This window comes from Zosterops lateralis (genome assembly GCF_965231275.1).
Source record: "Zosterops lateralis genome assembly, chromosome: Z".
NCBI classification, from domain to species: domain Eukaryota; kingdom Metazoa; phylum Chordata; class Aves; order Passeriformes; family Zosteropidae; genus Zosterops; species Zosterops lateralis.
This window is the reverse complement of record NC_139800.1, coordinates 36,797,807-36,819,790: the sequence shown is the minus strand read 5'-3', so window position 1 is coordinate 36,819,790 and position 21,984 is coordinate 36,797,807. Positions and strand designations below refer to the sequence as shown.

The following is a 21,984-nucleotide window of genomic DNA, read 5'->3' as shown; positions in this document are numbered from 1 at the left end:
TCGTTTTCAAGAAATTGTGGTGACTTAGGTATGATACCTTATGTGGAGCTTTGGAAAGTACAGGCTATCGAAATGCAAAATTATCTGGAATAGACTACTGTAAAGAAAACAGGTCAATACTTTTTTCTAGCAATGCAGAAGGGAAAAAAAAATTCCATTATACAGACAAGCTTAAGTCCATAGTAAAACGCTTTATTTAAATGAGTATTATATTGAGTAAGTAGTCTGGCTGCTTTGTTCTTTGTCATTATGTTAAGAATTCACTTTAACAACTGAGCAAGACAGACTTAAGTACAAACACTTGAGTTTGGCAATGGTTAGGTCAAAACATTTAAGTCCTTAACTAAATGGAACAGAGGAAAAAAAATTACATGAGAGAAAAAAATCCATCAGCTCAACTTAATTTTACAAAATGCAGCTGAATTCCTTCATGTTAATTTTTAATGATACTTCAGAAAGGAGGGTAGCACTTCAGTGAGGGGTCTGATATGCTAGTCATTTGCAAATAAATCAAAAGACAATCATTACAGCAGCAAGAAACAGTGAATGATGTAGTTTTGTTATTCTTTGATGGGCCTCACACTCAAGTTCTCTATTAAAAATGAATGTATTCAAGAGGCTCTGCATTAAGAACACAAACAAGTAAGGGCACTTCAGATGCTTTGCTAAGAGCTGCCATAGAGCTCAGAGGACTTTTATGAAAGATGTGGGCTTCTGTAGCCTGCTTTACTGAGGAGCCACAGAACATGGGCAATTAGTCGTGTTTGTCTATGTTTGAGCAGCTTTCTGCAAAGTTTCCTTTGTTTATTCATCCTTAGGACCTCTCTATATGTCTCAAGCTTAGCAGTTAGGTAATAGTTAGGTTACATTCGAAGGCCTCTAGAAACAGGAGATAAGTACCTTTATTTTAAGACTTTCAAATTCAGGAGCCCCAGGTCTGGGGGCTTACTCTAATGACACCAGTTACTGATGTCCAATCTTGATTAAGGAAACTATCCTTGACTCTTTCATAAAGAGGTTTTGCTTTCCAGAATGAATGTGTATACACTCACAGGCACATGCATACTCAAGGGTAATTCACCTTAAAGAGCAAATGTACATTATCTATTGGACTGTTGCATTTACATTTAAAGTAACAAATGTCCCTTTTTCTCAATTCTGAAAACAACCTCTTGCAAGTCTTGATCAGCAAAATTGCATGAATTGTGCATTAAAACCTAACTTTCACAACTCACTAGACAACAGAAATATTTTTAATGTGTTTGTCAATGAAAATATTTTTTACATAGTATTAGAGGGCAGCAAACAAGATGTGCATGAAATTGCATGGTAGATAAATAATTTTAAATACATTAAACATGTGTGAAAACTCATATACGAACTGCCTATTAAATGCAAGCAGATTTTTTTAATGATTAATAGAATAGGCATTTTAGCTTTCAGTATAGATGTCCCTTAACTGGCACTTGTAACCAAGCAAGAAATCTCAAAATAAACTTATTTCTCTTAAGTTTATCTAGCATTGTAGTTAAATTAATGTTGCTGTTCGTATATGGTCATGGTAAAGTTTAGCTTTACCAAAGCGGATGCCTAGCTTTGGTAAAGATAAACTAAGAAGAATACTCTTTTTTTTCTGATCTGACACTAAATCAGGTGTGATAGTACTGAGACAATAATTTTACAGAAGATTGCTGTGGAAAGAGGGAGAGGTAATTATTTTAGAAAAAGAATAATTTTTGAAAATAAATTAATGAAACCATCTAGCTGACCTTCATTGGAAGGCACATGAGACTACATTCTTTTATCTTACTGCTTGATGTCATATATGCTATGTTATCACAGTGTAGCTCAGATGCTTGGGACAGAAAAATCCAATAATATGGACAACTTGCATGTTTCACAGACTCTACTAAAAATGGGAGTGCATTTTGTTTCCTTATAGCAACAATAAGGGCATTTACCTCAGAATAGGGAGACTTTTGTGTAGACCATACAGGCCAATGAACTTTTCAGTAGACATCGATTGAGTTCCTTACTTTATTCTTTCTCTATCCCTTCTTGTCACCTGCTTGTTTCTTCCTGAAAAACAAAGTTAATCCCATTGGTCTAGGCAATTAAGTCCTTGGATCTTAAACATCTTAGCTAAACATCAGCCAAAAAGATTACCATGCAACAGAGTACCTTTCCATGATGTACCCCGCTTTCTGGAGAGATATACTAGGTATGTGGAAAAATGCCCATTAGTGCATGTGTTTGGGTTTTTCGGGTTTTTTTGCCTTTACCAGAGAAATGCCAACAGATTTGGTAACAGTTGAGTCTGATAACCAGTAATAGTTAAGCTGGTAACTTCCGATTATTGACTTTTGTGTATGTAGTACCAGTACTGAAGGCTAAACTTGGATTTATAGATGTTTTATGGTTGTGGCCCAGACAGAATGGAAAAGACAACTGTGGTACTCCTTGAGATTATAGCTGTTTCAGTTGAGAATAGTTTACCACCTTGTTGCAAGGAGTAAAGATTTCCTGTAAAGCAACTGTCACTTCATTGCCCTTAGTTAAGGGAAACCTTTTAATCCTAGAAAGAAACCATTCCAGAACTTCCTTGGAAGCTTCTGCAAAACTTTATAGAGTGGGCGTGTCAAATATATTAGGCTTTGATCAGGTGGAGTGCCTCTTGTCAGGAGAGAAAAGGTGTTTTACGGGTCTGGATGCCATCATGAATTTTCCCTGTGTCTGTCAGAGGTTGGGAAGGAGATGTTAAAACTTGCTAATTATACTTAGACCCCAAATCACCTGTCTCCTGAGACATAAAACTAGAGGATGGGTTTTGTAATCCCAATTGTTACATGACTGATGTGTAAAGATCAATGTATCACAGTGTCTTCTTAAAAAAACCCTCAGAGTTATGGGAAGGTTCAGGAAAAGGCTTGGCAGAGAGTTAACAGTTTTAGTCTGACTTAAGTGAGTTTATAAAGCCCGGCTTTAATACATGTTAGTTCATAGAAGGCCTAATGATTCACAGTAGTGACCACTTGTTTCTTGTGTCTTGAAACGTAAAAAAAACCCCAAGTAACCAAGAAATATCTTTATGGATTAATTGTACAACAAAGATTGATGGGAGCTGTTCAGTGTCTTTTACATAAGCAGTGTTCTTGTCTGGTTGCCGATTTTGGTTTTGTGCAACTGTGCTACAGTGACTGAAATAGCTGTGATAAAGGAAGACTGAGGAAATTGTATAGGGACTTTGAGGGTTAATTATAATAGTGAGTGGTTCTGAATTATGGGCAGATGTAGAGGTCTGAAAGTCTGTAAACACAGGTAACACTGAGTAATGAGAAAAAAGGATCCCTTTACCGCACCAGGAATCCAGCATTTAGGTTGACATGCCAAAATGGGAGATACAGAAGTGTATATAAAGCTGGTAAAAAGTGGGACTCAGACTCTTTGTCCTGCTCTAATCTCTTGATCTCAGTGAAAGATTGTTCTGTTCTTTACTGGTTCCTAATTGTTCTGCCTTGTTCTCCTGCTGCTCATGGTTTCACAAATTTGCTGTTATAGATGATCACATTTTCTGATCTGATTTTTTTTTTCCATGTTTGCATTATTTTAAATATCTTTCAATATGAATTTTAGAAGTCTGTACTTTTCATCTCCATTCTTCCTCACTTCTGTTTTAGTATTTCTTTTGTATTCGTGATGGTACGTTTCTGTTCTTTTTACCTTCTAATAGGCTGATAAAATTGATCATGAAAGAAGAATTTTTCTTCTGTGCCTGTTGCCTTCATGCTAGGCTGCTTGATAATTTGAGTAATAATAAATCTACCTTTTAAAAGGCTTCATCTTGGAGTTAATGGATTTCAAAAATGGTCTGCTTATTAATGAACTATATACAAGGACCAGATTTGTGCCTAAATATGTATACAGATTAGGTGCTTTAGACATGGCAGATGTCCTAGAATAGCTAATGAAATCTCTTTCCTTGTCTGGGCTTATATATTAAGTATTTGCAGTAGTATGGAAAATGGGTAATTTTTTTGTTACTTTTTTTGTTACTTCACTGTCTGAACGTAATATACTCCTGTATACTAGTTAATGTGTGTCAAGTGCCCTAAAATGCAGTTTTTAATCAAAATGCTTTTCCTCTATAGACAGAAATCGCAAAGAGATTGAATACAATTTGTGCACAAGTCATCCCATTTTTGTCTCAGGAAGTAAGTGAAACTGTTCAGCTGTTAAAGTGCCATTATGTTGTTTTTCTGTTTGCAAATTAGCTAGTTTTAAGATGTTAATTTTATCACAATACACAAGTGTAAGGAACATCTGTTATAGCTGAAGTGTACAAACCCCCTGCTAATTGATCTAACAAATCTGAGTTCAAACTGCTCTGCCTCATTCATTGCCTGAGGAGAGTGGGAATCTGTAAAATAGTAGCAATACAAGAAAATGCTTTCATTCCTAATCATGGTGATTGTTTATTAGATATTCAGTTGTCAAGTGTAGGTCTGGTGAAATAAGCATGCTTATATTCTCTACATAATTTATATCAAAAGTTTTTAGCTCATATACTATTTAAAACACTATTTAAGTTTGTAAGCCTACATTTGGTCAGAATGACTGATTTTAGCATGTTGTAGGCAGCTAGTGTTATGTTTAGAAACTTGGTATTTTCAAGCACTACATTTGTACAGAGTATTTGTAATTCTTGATTTCAGTGGTCAGTTTTCCCTGTTTGGAATTTCAGTTGGTTTTGCTATGTGAGCACAAAGTCTATAAATGTTAAAATTTAAACTAATGTAAAGTTGACATTATTATCCGATAAGCTCAATTAAAAATGATTATTCATTTGTCAGAAAACTAATAATGAAGAGATGTAGGGTAAGAGATAAGCTGGCTGCCTTCAGGTCTCTTCTTTTGAACAGGTGAAAAACAGATCATTGTTACTTTTTATCTGCATGAGATGTCTTGTAATGGGTAGTGTGGGCTTCTGCAGACAAACTGGTTATTCAAATATTTCTGATCCCAGTTTGATATGGTGTAATATCTTAACACAGATTCTTCCTTATTACCCCTTCTTCTTTCAACAGCATCAGCAACAAGTGGCCCAAGCTGTAGAACGTGCCAAACAAGTGACCATGGCTGAATTGAATGCCATCATCGGGGTACGTGGCCTTCCAGGTCTACCTCCTACAGTGTGTATAACTTGCTTTTGTATCTTACTGCTTTGCTATTTTTAAAATAAATGCAATGTTTTGATATCTAACACTGTTTTTATGCCCAGTGTTGCTGAAGTGTTTTTTGTTTCACACGGATTTTAGCAGAGATAAAGTTAATAGTTGACTTTGTCAGAACATAATTTTGTCCAGCAGTCCTGCATGCAACAAATTTTTTTCTGCAAGAAATATAGTTTTAGGAGAGTTGCTTGTTTATTTATAGATATTGTATGTCAGTTGAGCTAGTTACTTTTTCCTCATGCTTTTTGTGACACTTGAGTTCTTGGAGCTTATACAACTATTCATTCTTCTTTCTTTCCCTTTCTTGTGAATCTTTCATGAATTTTAAATTAGCAAGCTACTGAATAGAAGCTTCACTTGCTTTTGAAGTAGTATTAATTGTCTGACACAATGTTCTAATAGCCTTTCACCAAGAATGTGCTTTTAAATATGCTAAAAAAGTTAATACTACTTGCTTGTGACTGGTTGTCAATCACAAGTCATTTGCTTTGTATTAATGAACTTTTTGAACCATACATTCCTTCCACTGTATGAGTTCATTTCCCGTGCCACTAAGTCTGGAATATTTCTCATGTTTTCTGCCCTTCTGACTAAGTGAAAGAAGTAGCCGAAACAAGAACCTGTCCTTTCTGATTTTATTCATATGTGAGTGCCTTGAGCGGATTCAAATTACTCATTTATCAATTTATGTTAATTGCTTGTGAGAAGATGCCCTGCTGGTCTTTATAGTTCCCTCAGACACTTTGTAATGATAATTAGACATGCTGCTGTACGGATTAACAGTGCCATAGTCCAATGACGTCTACAGACAATGGAACCAGTTAATCCATCTGTGCTTAAAATTACATCCCAACTGGAGATGGAAAAAAAAAATAGGAGTGAGGGAGGATTAAAAGAATGAGCCTCAGCTTGAAAATGCTCCTTTCATCAGTTTCTCAATTGCAGATCTGCAGTTGGTTTGCCTGTGGTAAGCTATTGGCAGTCAATTAGCTGAAATAAACTGGGAGGGTGACCTTCATTTCCTTTTAATAGCTTTTCCTCCCTGAAATGGGGAGCTTCAGTGGATTTTCAGCTTAAATTTTATTCAAGCTGCTTTATTACACTTGACAGATTAGCTTTGCATAAACATACCCCCCCTTCAAATCTGTGCTGTTTTTCCTTCATATCAAATTTTGACTGTTACTTAGTTGATTTGCTAATCACATCTTAGAAACCCACACAATTACATCTGTATTTGTCAGAATCTCCTCTATGCTTTGCTTGTGTAATGAATTAGTTTATGAATACCTGATTTGATCTTTGTAATATGCCACATGTACATTTGTGGTATTTGATTAGCAAAGATTAGAGAACCCTACTTTCTTGCATTTTTTAAAACAAATTGCTTCTTAAGGATAAAAATGGTACGAAAAATTCTGTTATGAACTAGTTTTAATGAAGGGTTTATGCAGTAAAAGGAAACATATTAAAACATAATTTAAATGATTCTTACTCCCCTAAAAATAGTGCTACTTAGACAAACCAAATTTTGCTATCTCAGATGTATCGTCTGCTTCTTTTAAAAGTCCACACAATACAGTCTTAAAAGCTGTAGCATCTACAAGTACCACATGCAATTAAGAACTTAAGGATTTTTGGGGGAGCAGAGAGGGAAGCTCTTTGGAGGCAGGAATAGTAGGCTCTACTGTTCTTGTTATATAATTATCTAAGATTTACCTGAAGAAATACTTTCATGTGTCTCATGAAAGGCTTCTGAATGATGCCATACAAATCCAAAATGTGAATGAGGAAATTAACATGCTGGGCACAAGATTTGACCACGTAGATGCATGCATTTACATAATGCCAAAATTAGGTGTATGTCCCAGTGATTTTTTATAGTCTGATTAATCAATAGTTACCTTGTGCTGCACAATAAGTTTCATGCCCTGACATATGCTTGGTTTTGTTTAAAAGGGATGGTGTAAGTCCTTGAAAGTCTGAATAGTATAAAATCAGACTGACAATTCAGTGGACCTTTGCTCCCCTTCACTGAGCACTCAGGGTGCCAAGCCCTTTCCCCAGAGGCGGGAGACACATCAGAAGCCTGTCTGTTCCTACAAGCGGCAGCTGCACTCAGGGTGAGCACAGCACAGTTTGATAGCAGCTGTCAGTGTTGTTCAGGGGCCCAACTTAGTGTAAAGAACAATGGAAGGGCCATGCTGCTAAAGTGCCAGTGTCTTTCAAGATAAGAAAAGATATAGTAATTTAACGGTTTAGTCACCTATTATGGGCATGAAAGATCATCAAATTTATTTTCAGGGTGCAAATAGGCTGGGCCAATCTGTAACAGTAGAAGATGCAATCAGTGGGCTTCTGGTGTCACAATACCCAAAGTATGATAATTCTTTAGGATAGGAGGGAAATTTCATTTTGCTAGCTGGTACTGACTTACTTGCCTGGTTTCTCTTGACTAAATAAAATTTGGGATCTTTGCCAGAATTTGCCTTTTTTCCCCCCTCTTTTCTGTCCTTAAGGCCCATTGCTTCCTGACCCCAGATGATTCAAGACTTTCCCAATTGGCTTCCTTTAATTAGAGAAATTCCTATTTTTCCTGTGCAATGTGCGAATTCTGGAAGGGAACAAAGACATTTTAATTACTGGGAATAATGTTTTGAAATACAGAATGACTTTGAACTATATTTATTTTACGCTTTTTATTTCCAGCTGAAAAGAGGGAGGCCTATTAGTGGACAGACTATGAGGATAGAGACTTATGGTCTCACAGGACTGGGATTTTTTAGAGAATTTGCCTACAAAATCAAAAGCCGGGCTTTGAAATAGGTATATATTAAGCACGTACAGAACAGAATAAATTGACACTTTTTTTTTAGAAAGTAATATAGTTGGACTCGGTGAGCTTTCAAGCAGTGCTAATCCTCTGTGTTCATTAAAAACTCTTCAGGAAAAAAACTTGGATGATGTTTGGTTATTAACAGTCATATTCCTGGCCTTATCCTACATGTTTGTGAAGGTTTTTACTTTCAGCTATGGGCTAGCAGTATGGCTAAACAATCTCCTTTCAAATTTTTTAAAATAGCACCATTTAATATTTATTATATTAGAGTAGAATGAAGTGGCAATTTTGCTGGATAAATAATGAGCAAGGCAGAAACCCTAACTAAAAGGATAAGTGCCCCCATTAAGTCCTTGGCATTGCTGCAGGCAGTGTCCACTTCTGCAGTTAAAGAAGAATCTAGATCATGGTATGAAAGAATTAGGTAGATTATTGTGGTTTAACTTGAAGGGTTGTTTAGGCTTCTTTTTGGGTGGTTTGGAGTTTTTTATGGTTTGTTTTTTTTGTGGGTGGTTGTTGTTGTTGTTGTTGTTGTTTTTTGGTGGTTTTTTTTTTTTTTTTTTTTTTTTTTTCATTGTTTGCTTGGTTTTTGGGGGGGTTGTTTTCATGAGATGTGTCTAGAAAATAAAAGCTTTATGTTAGGGAGTATTAGGGACAGTTAAATTGGTATGTCAAGGTGTGAACAATGTGAGATTAGATTTACTTTCTAATCAATAAACCAGTTTTATGAGTTGAATATGCAAATATCTGAATGAGAAATTCAAGCAGCAAACTGGAAACTTTCTTCAGCACTGCATTTTTGATGCATGATTTCAGCATACCACTGAGAAGCCAGGTACGTTGTATTTTTCCTGTTGAGGTGGGTTGCTAATGATTTAGTGAAATATGTATCTTTTGGACAGTGCTCCTGAGACAGATTGAGTTGTTGGCCTCCGAGAGGCCTCTCCACTGTTGCATGAGGTGATTGGCTAAAGGATTAAGAAGATGTGGGATTATTTTTTCTCTCTTGGCTGTGGTTGCCAGCTATCTCTGGGATTGTAGTGTGTGAAGCTTAAGAGGATGAGGTTAACCTCTTGAGGGTTTATTCTTATGAGTGTGTAGTTAATCCTTAGAAAGCCTATAAATAACTAGGCTGTATGTTTCATTATAAAATAGAAATACAGACTAGAGCAGAAATGAATGCAGAATTTAGTGGAAGGGAAGAGCTAAGCAGCTGTAGCATTACTTTAGATCCTTCTCAGCCATGATCTGCATTATGTGCTGAGTGAGGGGAAATTGCCTAGTTCTTTTAAATTAAATAAAATGAGCTCTAGTGGGCACAGGACACTCTCCTCACTTTTAACGTAAGCTCCCAGTAACCCCAAATCTAAATTACTGAACTCTGGCAAGAGAAGCTCTATTGTGTAGCAACATCCTGGGTTATGCTTTGTATTTTAAAACACATAGAAATCTAGGATTCATGGTAGCTACTTTTAGAATACAAAGGCTCCTGACTTAATTTACCAGTTTAAAGTAGATAGTAAGGGAGGAAAGTGTTTGTCAGCATGATAGTCAGTATTCTCAAAATACCAGTCGCCAAACAATGGTCAGAGTTTTACTGTTAGTGCCACTAAGATTGGAGGAAAAATAAGGAAGTGGTATTGATTAGTTAGTAATACTGGTAACTTGACCTACTTGAAAGAGAAAATCTGGGAGAAAGTGTGCAAAATATGAAAGAGTGTGGTGTTAACCAAACTTGGTTTCATCTTGACACCCCACCACCACACACCCACTCTCTGTGGATTGGGGAAATGAAGAATCTTGGAGCAGCAGTATAGAGACAGGTAGTAACTAAACAAGACAATTTTCTGCAGAAGAAAGATATTCTCTTTCTGCAGAAGAAGTCATTCTGGAGAGGACAAAATTGCATCCAGAAGTCAAATGAAATTGAATTGCAGGCCAGACCTCCCTTGTCTTGCTAGGCTTCATTTGGGGTGGATGGAAAAAGCTTCACCTTGGATCTTGTCCAAAAAGAAAACCAAAGAACTTCAGGTGACTCTCATCAAGATCTAGTATCTAAACTACAAGTCAAAGGTGAGACCAAGTATGCAGTTATGAATTTGTGAAGCCTAGGAGCTTTCAGGAGAGGAGTGAAAGTATGACAGTTGAACAAAAATATTGTTAGCTAGTGCTAAAACCTGAAGATAAGCAGCTGCAACTGTGAATGCAGAGAAGGTAGATTTTTATGAGATAGCATGTGAGGTACCAAATGAGAGTTGGTACCTCCTACTAGATTCCTTTTTATTGAGAGGTTGTTGAGGATATAGCATGTACACTTTGGATGCTGTAGATCTCAAAACAGGTCTGTTTTGCAGCAGAGGTGAATGGTAAGGTTGGAAAAATGTGTGCTAGCAGTGAACAAAAGAAATTCCAACTGGAACATGTGGTTTCAGGAGGGGTTAGATAGAAGGATTTGGTATTGAAGAGTTGATTGATTTGGTTTGGACTGGTTTGGAAAGAATGGTTTTGGTGGAATATAAGGGACTGAAGTTGGATACAAATGCTGGAATAGTGCAGTTGAAAGCAAGAATTTGCAGAATGTGGTTGGAGCAGTGTGCATGTGTATTCATATATGTAATCGGCACGGAGAGTAAGTTCTTTATCCTAGAGGAAAGTATTACTTCCTCTAGGAAGTGATTCAACCCACCTCTCTTGATTCAAGTGTATAGGCAGAATAGCTTACCTTGTTTGAAGATAGTGATAAAGTGGATAATATTAATTTAAAAATGTTTAATAAAAGGAGACAAAATGAAGAAGTGTACATAATTTTTTCTCTTACAAATGTCAGCTTTGCTGTCCTACATATTGAGATATGTGGAGGAATTGAAGTAGATAAAGAGTCAGTAGAGTGAGATAAAATGTGATGTAACCTTGAGTACTTGGAAATTACTGGAAAGTAGTTGGAAATACGGTTTGTTTGGAGGAGAAAGGAGTTAGGTGGGAGAAGTGAATTTTGCAGACAAAAAAAATCAGGTTGGACTGCATATGAGGAGAAATGAAATGTAAAGAAATTAGTTGAATAAGGACAAGGGATGGTTATGTTCATGGAGTTATCCCAGCCCAGCATGAGTAGGAGTAGAGAAAGTTGTTGGGAGTTAGTATGTTGAATGATACAGAGTTGCAGGTCGGCCTGCTTTACAGTAAAAGTGGTGCAAAGAATGAACCATACAGATTTGGAGAAGGAAATGCTGATGAACGGAGGCGAGCTAATTGCCACTGCGTGGATGGGAGTGATGCAGACTGCACAGGTAAAACATAGCTCTAACTAGGTGCCAGTGTCAACAGTGGAGTCAGTGAGAGTAGGAAGGGGCAGAAGAAGATGCAGGTGGAGGACGATACAGAGGGACACAAGTGTGGTTGTTCTGGGGTGATTTTATAATGTGTGTACCCCATTTGTCTGTTTAGCCCTAGAGGGACCCCATTTGGAGGTTTCCTCCCAAAATTTGCCCTAAACCAGGACAACTGTAAATATAAACACTGGAAGTGTACAAGAAAACAGCAACCTGGTGCTGTGTTTTTCATGGAGGAAGGGCAAGACAGACTTGAGATAAGGACTGTGTGGGAGGACAAATGAGCAGCTTGCCTTTCTTACTCTTGCATAGAGAGAGGCATAGGCAGTTAGGATAACTTTGGGAAATAGTAAAGGCATGACAAAGACACAGTTTTCACAGTATTTTGTTGTAACTCTTCAATATGCATAAGAGTTTGCTTCAGTTGTAGAATTTCTGTTATCTAGTAACTGCATTATTTTTGATTTTTTGAGTACCTGCTGAACTACCAAGGTTGTTATCTCATATAATAGTTAATTGCTTGAAATTAACACTCAACTGCCTGCAGCAGTATTTAGCAGTATTTAAGAAGGTGCTGGCTAACTGGCTCTTTAGACTGAGTACTTTAAAACAGCAGTAGTGAGGAAGTAAAAAGCAAGAATTAGTGAAAGTGCTTAAATGCGTGTTCAGAAGTAATTGTTGCTTGATGTGTCAAAGTCGTTATGGAATGTAGAGAAAATGCACAAGATTCTGGTCCTTGCTTGGAACACTAAATAAAGATTGGTGTAATGCTTTTCTTATGATGGTCATATTTTTCATTTTTTGGTGTCTCTGAAATGTTTTTGTACTTAGCAGTAGCTGGGACAAAAGGGTAGTGAGTATAATTTCAAATCTTCTATTAAAATTCTGGATTTTAATTTATCAAAAAGCCTTGCTGCTTAATCATTTCTATCATGTTCAGCAAGAGTTAAATTTCTGGAGACTAAAAGAGCCTGGAAGGAAAATAAATACTTTTTAAGATAATCATGCATCAGTAATAAAACCCTCTAGAGTAATATCTGTAAGTAATTTCCAAATTGGTGCATGCTTGAACTAGTTGATTTTGGCAGCTGTGCAGTAGGAGCATTCTTTTGAAGTGTTGTTGGATGGTGGTGGTATGCTAACAGTAGCTAAAAAGGCAAATACATAGATTTGAGGTTAGAAGGTGAGTAATAGAAGGAATTTATGGTTGCCGCAGAAATGAAATGTGCTGGCAGTTTCTGCAGAGCAGAAACAGTGTGTGCTGACAGCTTCATTCTAGGGACTTCAGGCTTGCCATCTGAGTCTTAAGGCAGAATGTACTTGTCTAAAATTAAAGAAAAGCTTGTTCTTGAACTGGCTTACACTGACACTGATAAAGAAATGTGAATGCTTTCAGAAAACCAGCCTTTGTCTTGTCTGGACTAGGAAATTTTAAGGTCATCTTCTGTGACTTTTATACTGTGGTTCTGGATTTGTTACTTCCTTATATAGAGTCTGAGAAATCCTTTGGTGGAGACATGTTTTCCCCAGCAAGGAATTTTTTTTTTTTTTTTGGTGACTGACTCTACCCTTCCTGTCCTGTGGCACCTGATTTTTTTACAAAGGCTTGTCTGGCTATTCCATTGTGGCAGTCTTTTCCTCCTGGTTCCTTCAGCTGTGCTGTTTATCCCTTATTTCTTTAGAATTTAGCCTAAGAAAAGAAAAAAACCCATTATTTTATCTAAGTTAAAAACAAGGCAAATAACATAATCAATACAAGGGCCCTTAAAAACATAGTCTTCTGATTAATTTCTATGTGGTTTTGTTGTTTTTTTCCTGTTGCTGTGAAGTGCTTGAGACAGGAATTGTTCTTAAACAAACCCTGAAAGTACACATTTTTTGTTTGTATAAACACACTGAAGATCTATATTTTTATGTAGAAGTATAAACAGTAAATACATATATATATAAAAATATACAGAACATTTATATATATAGTATATATATAGAATGTGTGTATCTATAGTATATGTTGTATGTAATGATACATTAGTGATACATTAAGATGTAAAATATTGTGTATATGTCATATAAAATGTGTTGTGTTTGTACATACAAAAAAGGGCTTCTTTAGTTTGTGGGCTGCTTGTTTTTGTTGTTCTCTCATGCTTCAGTGCATCTGCACGTGGTACAACCTTCAGAATTTTAGGCTGACTTGTATTGCCTAAAAGCACAGAGGAAGTAAGAAAGCCTTTGTGCGGGTGCAGCTATAGTAGCGGAGTGTTAATACACCTTGGGGAGATGATGTCACTGAACTGGAAGAATTCCATCTGCTGGCAATGCCCTTGCATCCTCGCAGCAGGGCTCTGCCTGTGTGCAGTGGTATGATCCATAGAGGCTCCACACCGTAGAGAGGCTGTGAGAGCAGACCTACTTTGGTGAAAACACCAGTCCTGCTGCCAGGGCTACATAATTTTTCTGTCTATGGTAGTGGGAAATCCTGCCATTTAAGAATCATCACTAAAATTTGTTAAATAGTTAATTGCTGATCACTTTACTGGAAAAACAGCTGATGGGCTTATTTGCTGGGTGTGGTGGTGAATTGTTTGGATGGGGTCACCCACACCTGTCATTTATTGTTTACAAAAGTAATCTGCAATGTATTATCTCTTATCTTTCTAATTCTGGTGCTTGGGCTTGCCCTGGAGGATGCCAAAAGGAAAGACAGTGAAACCTAGCTATTTACAGTAAAACAGGAAGGCGCAGTGAAGATAAGAGTTGCTGCTCAGATTTGTGCTAAGGGAAAGAGTCCTTTCTCCCTTGTGATGTATAGTGATAATGTGGAAATTAATAAATAGTTAAGTTACCCTTGAATATTAATTTTTAAATGCTTTTTGAATTGTATTGGGAAGCATTGAACACCTGATTTTTAATTCTGTAGGTGTAAAACTAACTACAGTATTAAAATTTAAGAGTGGGATTTCATGATTCAGAAAAAGTACTGTGTGTGTACTGGCACTGGCCATGTAATTAAGAACAACCCAAGCGTTTTTGGTGTTGGAAGACTTTTTTTTTTTTCCTCTCTTCACAGTGAAAAAATTCAAAATTTCTCATAAAAGTAGAAAATATTTCAGAATGCAAGCCGAAGAATACATGTACAGAATTGGGATCAAAAAATGGGTAATGTTGGAAGGGACCACAGGAGGACATCTAATCCAACCTCCCTGCTCAAGCCGAGTCATCCTAGAGCACATGGCACAAGATGGTTTTTGAATATCTCCTTTGAGGGAGCGAGACTCCACAACCTTTCTGGGCAATCTGTGCCAGTGCTTGGTCACCTGCACAGTAAAGAAGTTCTTCCTTATGTTTAAGTGGAGCTTCCTGTGCATCAATTTGTGCCCATTGCTTCTTGTCTCATTGCTCAGAACCTTTGAGCAGAGACTGGATCCATCAGCTTGAAACCCTCTCTTCAGATACTCACAAACATTGATGAGCACCCATCTGTCGTCTGTTCTTGATGCTGAACAGGCCCAGCTCTCTCAGCCTTTTCTCATACATGAGGTGCTCCATTTCCCCAGTCACCTTAAAAACTCCACTAGGTGAAGGCTTCACTTGGGCTGAATAGAGGGGCACGATCACCTCCCTCAACCTGCTGGCAGTGTTCTTCCTGACGCAGCCCAGGACACCATTTGCCTTCTTGGTCACCAGATCACACTGCTGCCCCATGAGCATCTTGCTGTCCACCAGGACCCCAAGGTCCTTCTCCACAGAGCTGCTTCCCAGCAGATCAGCCCCCAGCCTGTGCTGGTGGCTGGGGTTATTCCTCCCCACGTGCAGGACCCTGCATTTGCCTGTGTTGAGTTTCAGACAGTTCCTCTCTGCCCACCTCTCCACCCTGTCGAGGCCCTTCTGAAGGGCTGCACGGCCCTCTGGGGTATCGGCCACTGCTCCCAGCTCTGTGTCATCAGTGACTTGCTGAGGAGGCTTCTGTCCCTTTGTCCAAGTCACTGATGAACAAGTTAAACAATACTGGGGTTATTTTAAACCTTGGGGTATAGGCTTCCAGCTAGGTTTCATACTGTTTTGAAGTAGCTTTTTGGATTACTTTGTTAGACCTTCTGTATCTTGTTTTTTTTTTTAGTAGTTAAAGTGACACAAGGGGTTACTGCACTTAAAATCACTGTATTAGTGGATCACTGAAATACAACTTCTCTGTCTTAGTTACCTTAGAGCTGAAATTAATTTGTGAAAAAAAGGACTGTTTGGGGAATGTGTGTGGCAAGCTGCCTTTACCCCAGTATAGCACCAGTTTTCTGTTTAACGAGAGGCAATTTATGCAACCCTTTACTGCTTAAAGATATTGTTGTGCAATTGATACTTATAAGTGTGGTTTGTGTTGTCTGAACAAACTAAAACAGGAAATGAGAAAAACTTTGAAGAGCTTTCTGTTCAGAAATTTAACATTCTTAACTTAGATATTTGCTTTCTGGCATAAATTCTCTTCCCAGTAAAGTTTGCTTTTTTTGTGGAGTCGAAAATCAGTGTGAAGACTCCAAGACACTACCTTATACATCTCCTTTAATAAAGCATGAAAAAGGAGCAGGATTTTACCCATGCAACAGCTGGGCCTTTAAATAATCATGCCACTGCCACACAAATTCTGTATGTGTGGAATATATGGCTTTCAATGCCTTTTGCTAATTATGTCCATGTCCAATTAAGTCCTTCTATGGACTTAAATTTCTGTAGTACAATGACATTTCATGTGGTTCATAGATGGAAGAGACTTATTGAAGACACTATTCTTTGTTCCTGAAGGGACCTCTCTTCCCACATTAGGCATTGTGTCTTGTTCACTTAAGGATAGTTTTCAAACAACTACAAATCCACATTCTTGGCTCATTAGCTAGACATGCAGTGGTGGGCACTTTAAAATTTGTTTACTGTTGTAGAGTGTGGCTTTCTTCCTGTCAGAATGAAGAATTTAGAAGACAAGGAAACCAGATTGACCACAATAAACAAAAATTTCAAAGGAAGTAGTTAGGAAATTAAGAAATTATAGTAGTACCTGACTCATTTTTCTAAAACTTGTTTAAACAGGAGAAACAAAAGTAAGCAGTAAGAATTGGCACATTGTCTAGTGGCAGGCCTGTCACTAGCAGAGGGGCTACAAGGATTATTAAGGAACTAGAGCATCTTACTTACGAGGAAGAGCTTACAGACTTGGGCCTGTTTAGCCTCAAGCAGAGATGCCTGAAAGTAGTCCTCACGAGTGTCTGTGAATATCAGGGTGGGTATCTGAGGATGGATCCAGGCTCTGCTCAGTGATGCTGAGTGATAGGACAAAAGCCCATTGTCACAAACTGATGCACAGGAAGTTCCATTTGAATATGAGGAAGATACTCTTTACTTTGTGGGCAATCAAGTGCTGGAACAGATCATCCAGAGAGGTTATGGAGTCTCCCTCACTGAACATATTCAAGAAGTACACGGACACAATCCTGTGCCATGTGCTCTGGGATGACCTGGCTTGAGCCAGAGGGGTTGGATCAGATGTCCTGTGTTCCCTTTTAAGCCTCAGACATTCTGTGATTCTGCTGTCTGTGAATCATGAAACTAGTAAGGTTGGAAGAGACCACTGGAGGTTATCTGATCTACTTGCCCCTGCTCAAACAGGACCACCTAGGGCCAGTTATGCAGGACCACGTCCATACAGCTTTTGGGTATGCTCAAGGATGGAAACTCCAGAGCTCCCTGGGTAGCCTGTGCAAGAGCTTGGTCAAAAAATGTGTTCTAATGTTCAAGATGAACCTCCCATATTTCAGTTTGCACCCATTGCCTCTTGTGATTGGGCCTACAGTGATGGGCTATAAAGGTAAGAGTATGTCATAAGAGGAGGGGCTGAGAGACCTGGGACTATTTAGCCATCTCTAGACATACTGCTGGATGCTCTCTGTTGAGTTCATGTTTTTTGTAAGGAGAAGCCCAGAACAGGATGTAGTAATCTAGCTGTAGTTTCAACAGGGATAAGTAGAGAAGAATGATCCCCTAGACTAAGGAGATCCCTAGGCCTGCTGGCAAGTACTTTGTCTAATGCAGCTCAAGATGCCATTCACCTGCTTTTACATGCTAGCTCATGTACAGTTTGGTATGGAAGGACCTTTTCTTGCAAATCTGCTTTCTAGCTGTGTTGACCCCAACATATATGAGTTTATGGGATTGTTCTGCATGGTGGAGGATATTGCGCTTGCCCTTGTTGAGATGTCAATGCCAATGTCATGAGATTCCTGCAAGTCCCTTTTTCCAGCCTGTTGAGTTCCCTGTGAATGTTATTGCAGCAGTCTGGTGTATCAGCCACTCTTTGCAGTTGTAAACTGTCAGCAAAAGGAAGCATACTCAGACCCTAGTTTTGTAAATTGCTGCAGTAGTACTGAAGACTAGGTTTAAAATAGGTCAGAAGGAAGTGTCTTGTGGCGACAATTAACACACTTTGTGTGGTGATATTATCAAGGAAAAAGAAACATGTAGAAGCATTGTATATGAATTTTAATTGTTTTACAAAACACTTTGTATATAAAGATCGCAGTAAAATGTCCCTGGAACCTCCAGGCTGAATAACCCCAACTTTGTCTTTTTTCTTAGGAAAGGTGTTCCAGCCCTCTCAGATCATTTTTCTGGGCCTTCTCTGAACCTGCTGTAGCAGATTAATATCTTTCTTGGACTGTGAACCCCAGAGTAGGGCATGGTACTCCAGTAGGCATTGCATGATGTAAAGGAAAGAAGAGGGACAGTATCACTTCCTTTGACCTGCTGGCTGAATTCTTTTGATGTGTCCCAGGATACAGTTGGTGTTCTGAGCTGCAGATGCAATAATCCAGTGATTTATCTTATAGCACCCGCCAGTCCTTTTCAGCAGGGCCCTTCATTTCCCAGTCTAGGAATTGTCACAGCTCAGGTGCCAGACATTGCATTTGGCATTATGGAACTTCATGAAAACCTCATGATATAGTCCCACTTCTCAGGCCTGTCAAAGTCCATCTCGATGTCAGCCCCTTTCTTAAGTGGATCAATTTCACTGCACAGCTTGGTGTTATCTGCAAACTTGCAGAGGGCACAGTCAGTCCCATTACCTGTGTTCTTGATGAAGATGTTGAGTAATGCTGGTCACATTTTGCGCTCTTGAGGGACACCACTAGTTACTGTTTTCCACAGAGGTGTGAAGCTATTGGCTCCTCTTGGGTTAAGGTTTCATTGACTCTTCAGATCCAGTCACCCAGCCAGTTCCTCCTCATCCATGTAATAATCCATCCCTAATTCATTATTTCTTTGAGTGGCAAGAATTTTGTGAGGGGCCATATCAAACACGTGCCAGAAGTAGATGATATCTGTTACTCTTCCCATGTCCATGGGTGCTGTCACTTTTACAGAGGAATGGGGATATATTCTTCCATGCAATTGTTTGTTGTTCTGAAATATGTTCTTCCCTGTAGCTGACATACTCTTTGGAAAGTACTTACAAAGATTTAAATGTAAGTGTTAATTAACATCTTAGAGTCTCTGTTGAGTTTCCCCCTGCTGATTTGACTGCTGGTACTGTGGGTTGTGCATACAGGGTTTTTGGGTTTTTTAGGATGAGGGAAAATGGTATGTGACAGGAGCATAGTCTTGAATTACTTCCTTCTTATCAAGTTATATTTGCAATACTGGTTTTAAGAATATTTCTGAACAGTAAGGGAAAAGGTTATTCCTTGATCAACTATCTGTATGTGTTCAGGTGGTGGTCCTCTTGTGTTTGTTGGCTGCAGATATTTGATGCAGGCTCTCACTTCCTTATGAAATTCAAGGAAGCAAATGAAAAACCAGATTATATCCCTTTGGAAAGGAAGTGAATATGATAATGAAACTGAACACAGTAATATGTGTTTGTCTCTCACATCTTTCTGTCTGCTTGAGTTGAATAAAATCACATTTCTTCTGTTTCACAAAAGTTGACATGAAATAGCATCCTTTACATTTTAGCTCTCTAAATGACTTGTGTTTTCTAGATATTTTTTCAGAACACCTCTATGGAGCTTGGAGGCAACTGTTGATTGTATTACTGATGCTAATGCTGATAAGATTTAGGAAAATCTTTTCTGTGTTTATTTTTCAAGTGTTTATTTAGAAAAGCACAAGACAAAACAACTATTGTAGTTTGGGACAAAACATAACCTTTTTTCCACTGTTCATTTACAATCACATTTGAATTTTTAATTTAGTGCTTTTCAGTAGAGACAGAAGAGTACATCATTACATCTGTTTAAAAACAGAAGAATGCTCTTAAGTGCTTAATGATAAGGATTAAAAAAACATATTTAAGTGAAAAAGGAGTTAAAATAAAATCAAGTGTTTGAGATCTTAATGGAGTTGCTTTAAGGTGAGGGTTGTAGGAGCTTGTTGTCTATCTTTATGAGCAAGTAGCCTAAGGGCTACTGTCACTCTTTAATTACAGGAACTCTGTTTCACAAAGACATACTAACTCTGTCCTTGGAAGTCTTTGTCAGAGATTGAAATTGTAATTCTGCATATTAAGTCTTGATTAAAGATCTCTTCATAGCTGGACTTTGCTTAAAATGTGGGAGATAAAAAACTGTACTGCCTTTAAAATTGTTAGGAGATGCTTGCTCAGAGACACTAATACTGTTTCTTATATGCTGAGTTTTGGGTCTTTATGATTTGATTACAGAGACGCTGGAAAATAAAATTCTGAGGCCATAAAACCTACATCTAAACAGTACAGTAATATGAGTTCGTAGTTTCTTTTCTCCCTTTGCAAATATGAAGAACTTCTGGGTTTGCAATAAAATGGTGGGTGAACTACTGGTACTTTTAAAATCACTGCTGTGGCTAATTATCTTAGTGCAGCCACTTAAGTATGCATCATTGCACTCTTCTCTACCTTCCCACTTTCCTCTCAAAGTGGACACAGCCTTTGCTCTGCAAGTAATGATAGTAATTGGTACTAAGACAGACATGTTACTCATCCTTTTTTGAGCACATTTCTTATGGCAGATGTCTAGTTTTTAATTAACTGCTAATGAACATGCCTAGTAGACCATGATACTGCTGCCAACCTACTCCATTTTATATCTCACTGCTGCTAAGCTCTTGAAAGGTTACAGAACAGGCATTAGTGTCTTTGAAGTGATGGGAAAGTGATTATATGCATAACATAATTGTTTGTAGGATCTACTGTGGCAAATGTTTAGTTACTAAATGCATCTGGCAAACATTGCTGTTATCTCTCTCCCTGGTCTTTATTTTCTTCCTTTGTGTGCAGCACATTTTATCCCTTCTACAAAGATAATACAATATGCTTTTAAAAATCAAAGTTTTTAAATAAAAAGAATATGAACTTCTGGAAAGGATCATCTTTATGGATCATCCCTCGTCTCTTAGGGAGAACTTCAAACCTATTATGAATAAATAACATATAAACAATAAATCAGTATAATAAAGTCCTAAACAGCAATGAACATCAGATAATAAACATGAAATCATGACATAACTTTGGTGGCTTAAAAGACCATGATCAGGATTTTAGTCTTAAGTCAGTTTCATGTAGTGCCATATTTAGGGATCTTTGTGTACCATGCCTGTTAGTAACCATTTTTAAAGCTACAAGAATGTGCAGAGCACCTTTGCAATGCACTTGCAGCTCTCACAACACACCTTGCCCATTGCTCCTCACGTGTGCAATTCCACCAGAGAACAAAGGACACATCTCTCCCACTCTCAGCTTCAAAACTTTTTACAGAATGTTAACCTGTTCCTCATTTCTCTTGTCTCTCATGATGCATGGTATGTAGGCTACAAACCAGAGCCAGGGAAATGGCAGGTAATGTGCCCATTTCTTTAAACCTAAACTTGTGCTTCCTGAAATCAAGTGGGTTAACTTGTTTGATAATTAAACCAAGCAGGAGAGGGATGAATAAGGGTTATCTTTGTATCTTCCCAAATGGTAGGGACAAGAATGGAAACAATTTAGCTCCTGTTCTCCATTTTGACTTTCCCGTGGTCACACTGCAAAACAAGCTAGTTTGAGCTTATTGTTGGAGAATGGAGGAGGCTTTTCTCCATGAAACCACTTTAGAAAGAATGAATTGCTTTTTATTCTTAGGCAGTTGCACACCAAAACTAGGTAATGGGGGGTGATAGTGCAGCTGGGGACAAGTAAGACCAGTGCCAACAATGCTGCACAGTACCGCTGATTCATGTTGCCTAGGATCTAGTGTGACCTGGTTGAAGCGGTCAATGAGGAAGGAGGTGACTAAATTGCCATCTCTGAGAGAGGCCGCGAAAATATCCGGTTATCACCCATTTCGAGGAAATGTGCTGGAAACTACTGAAGTTGTGTTAAAGTCTGTGTGGAAAGGGATGTCATATTGTTCTTTAGAGAGAGAGGCTGGATACAAAAAACAAACAAAACCTGAAAAACAAACCTCTGTAGTCCTGTCAGACCTTACAGTGCTCCTTAGTAATAGTTCTTCAGTTAAGTGAAGCTTCACTAACAAAAGCTGATTGATATTGTAGAAAGGGGTCTACTGTGTTAACTACTTAAAATCAATGA

At 38.1% G+C, this 21,984-nt stretch overlaps 1 protein-coding gene across 3 annotated transcripts in view; it reads left to right on the top strand.

Moving 5' to 3' along the window:
* Positions 1-21,984, top strand: part of LOC310922418 (transducin-like enhancer protein 1) — a 77,278-nt gene that overhangs the window by 17,742 nt on the left and 37,552 nt on the right. For 2 of the 3 annotated variants that reach the window (XM_083882977.1, XM_083882976.1), the window contains exons 5-6: positions 4,149-4,211; positions 5,085-5,159. In XM_083882977.1, coding sequence (XP_083739103.1) covers positions 4,149-4,211; positions 5,085-5,159 — 138 coding nt within the window. Of the gene's footprint in view, positions 1-4,148; positions 4,212-5,084; positions 5,190-21,984 lie in introns of all 3 variants that reach the window. The other variant, XM_083882975.1, reaches the window with a different exon arrangement.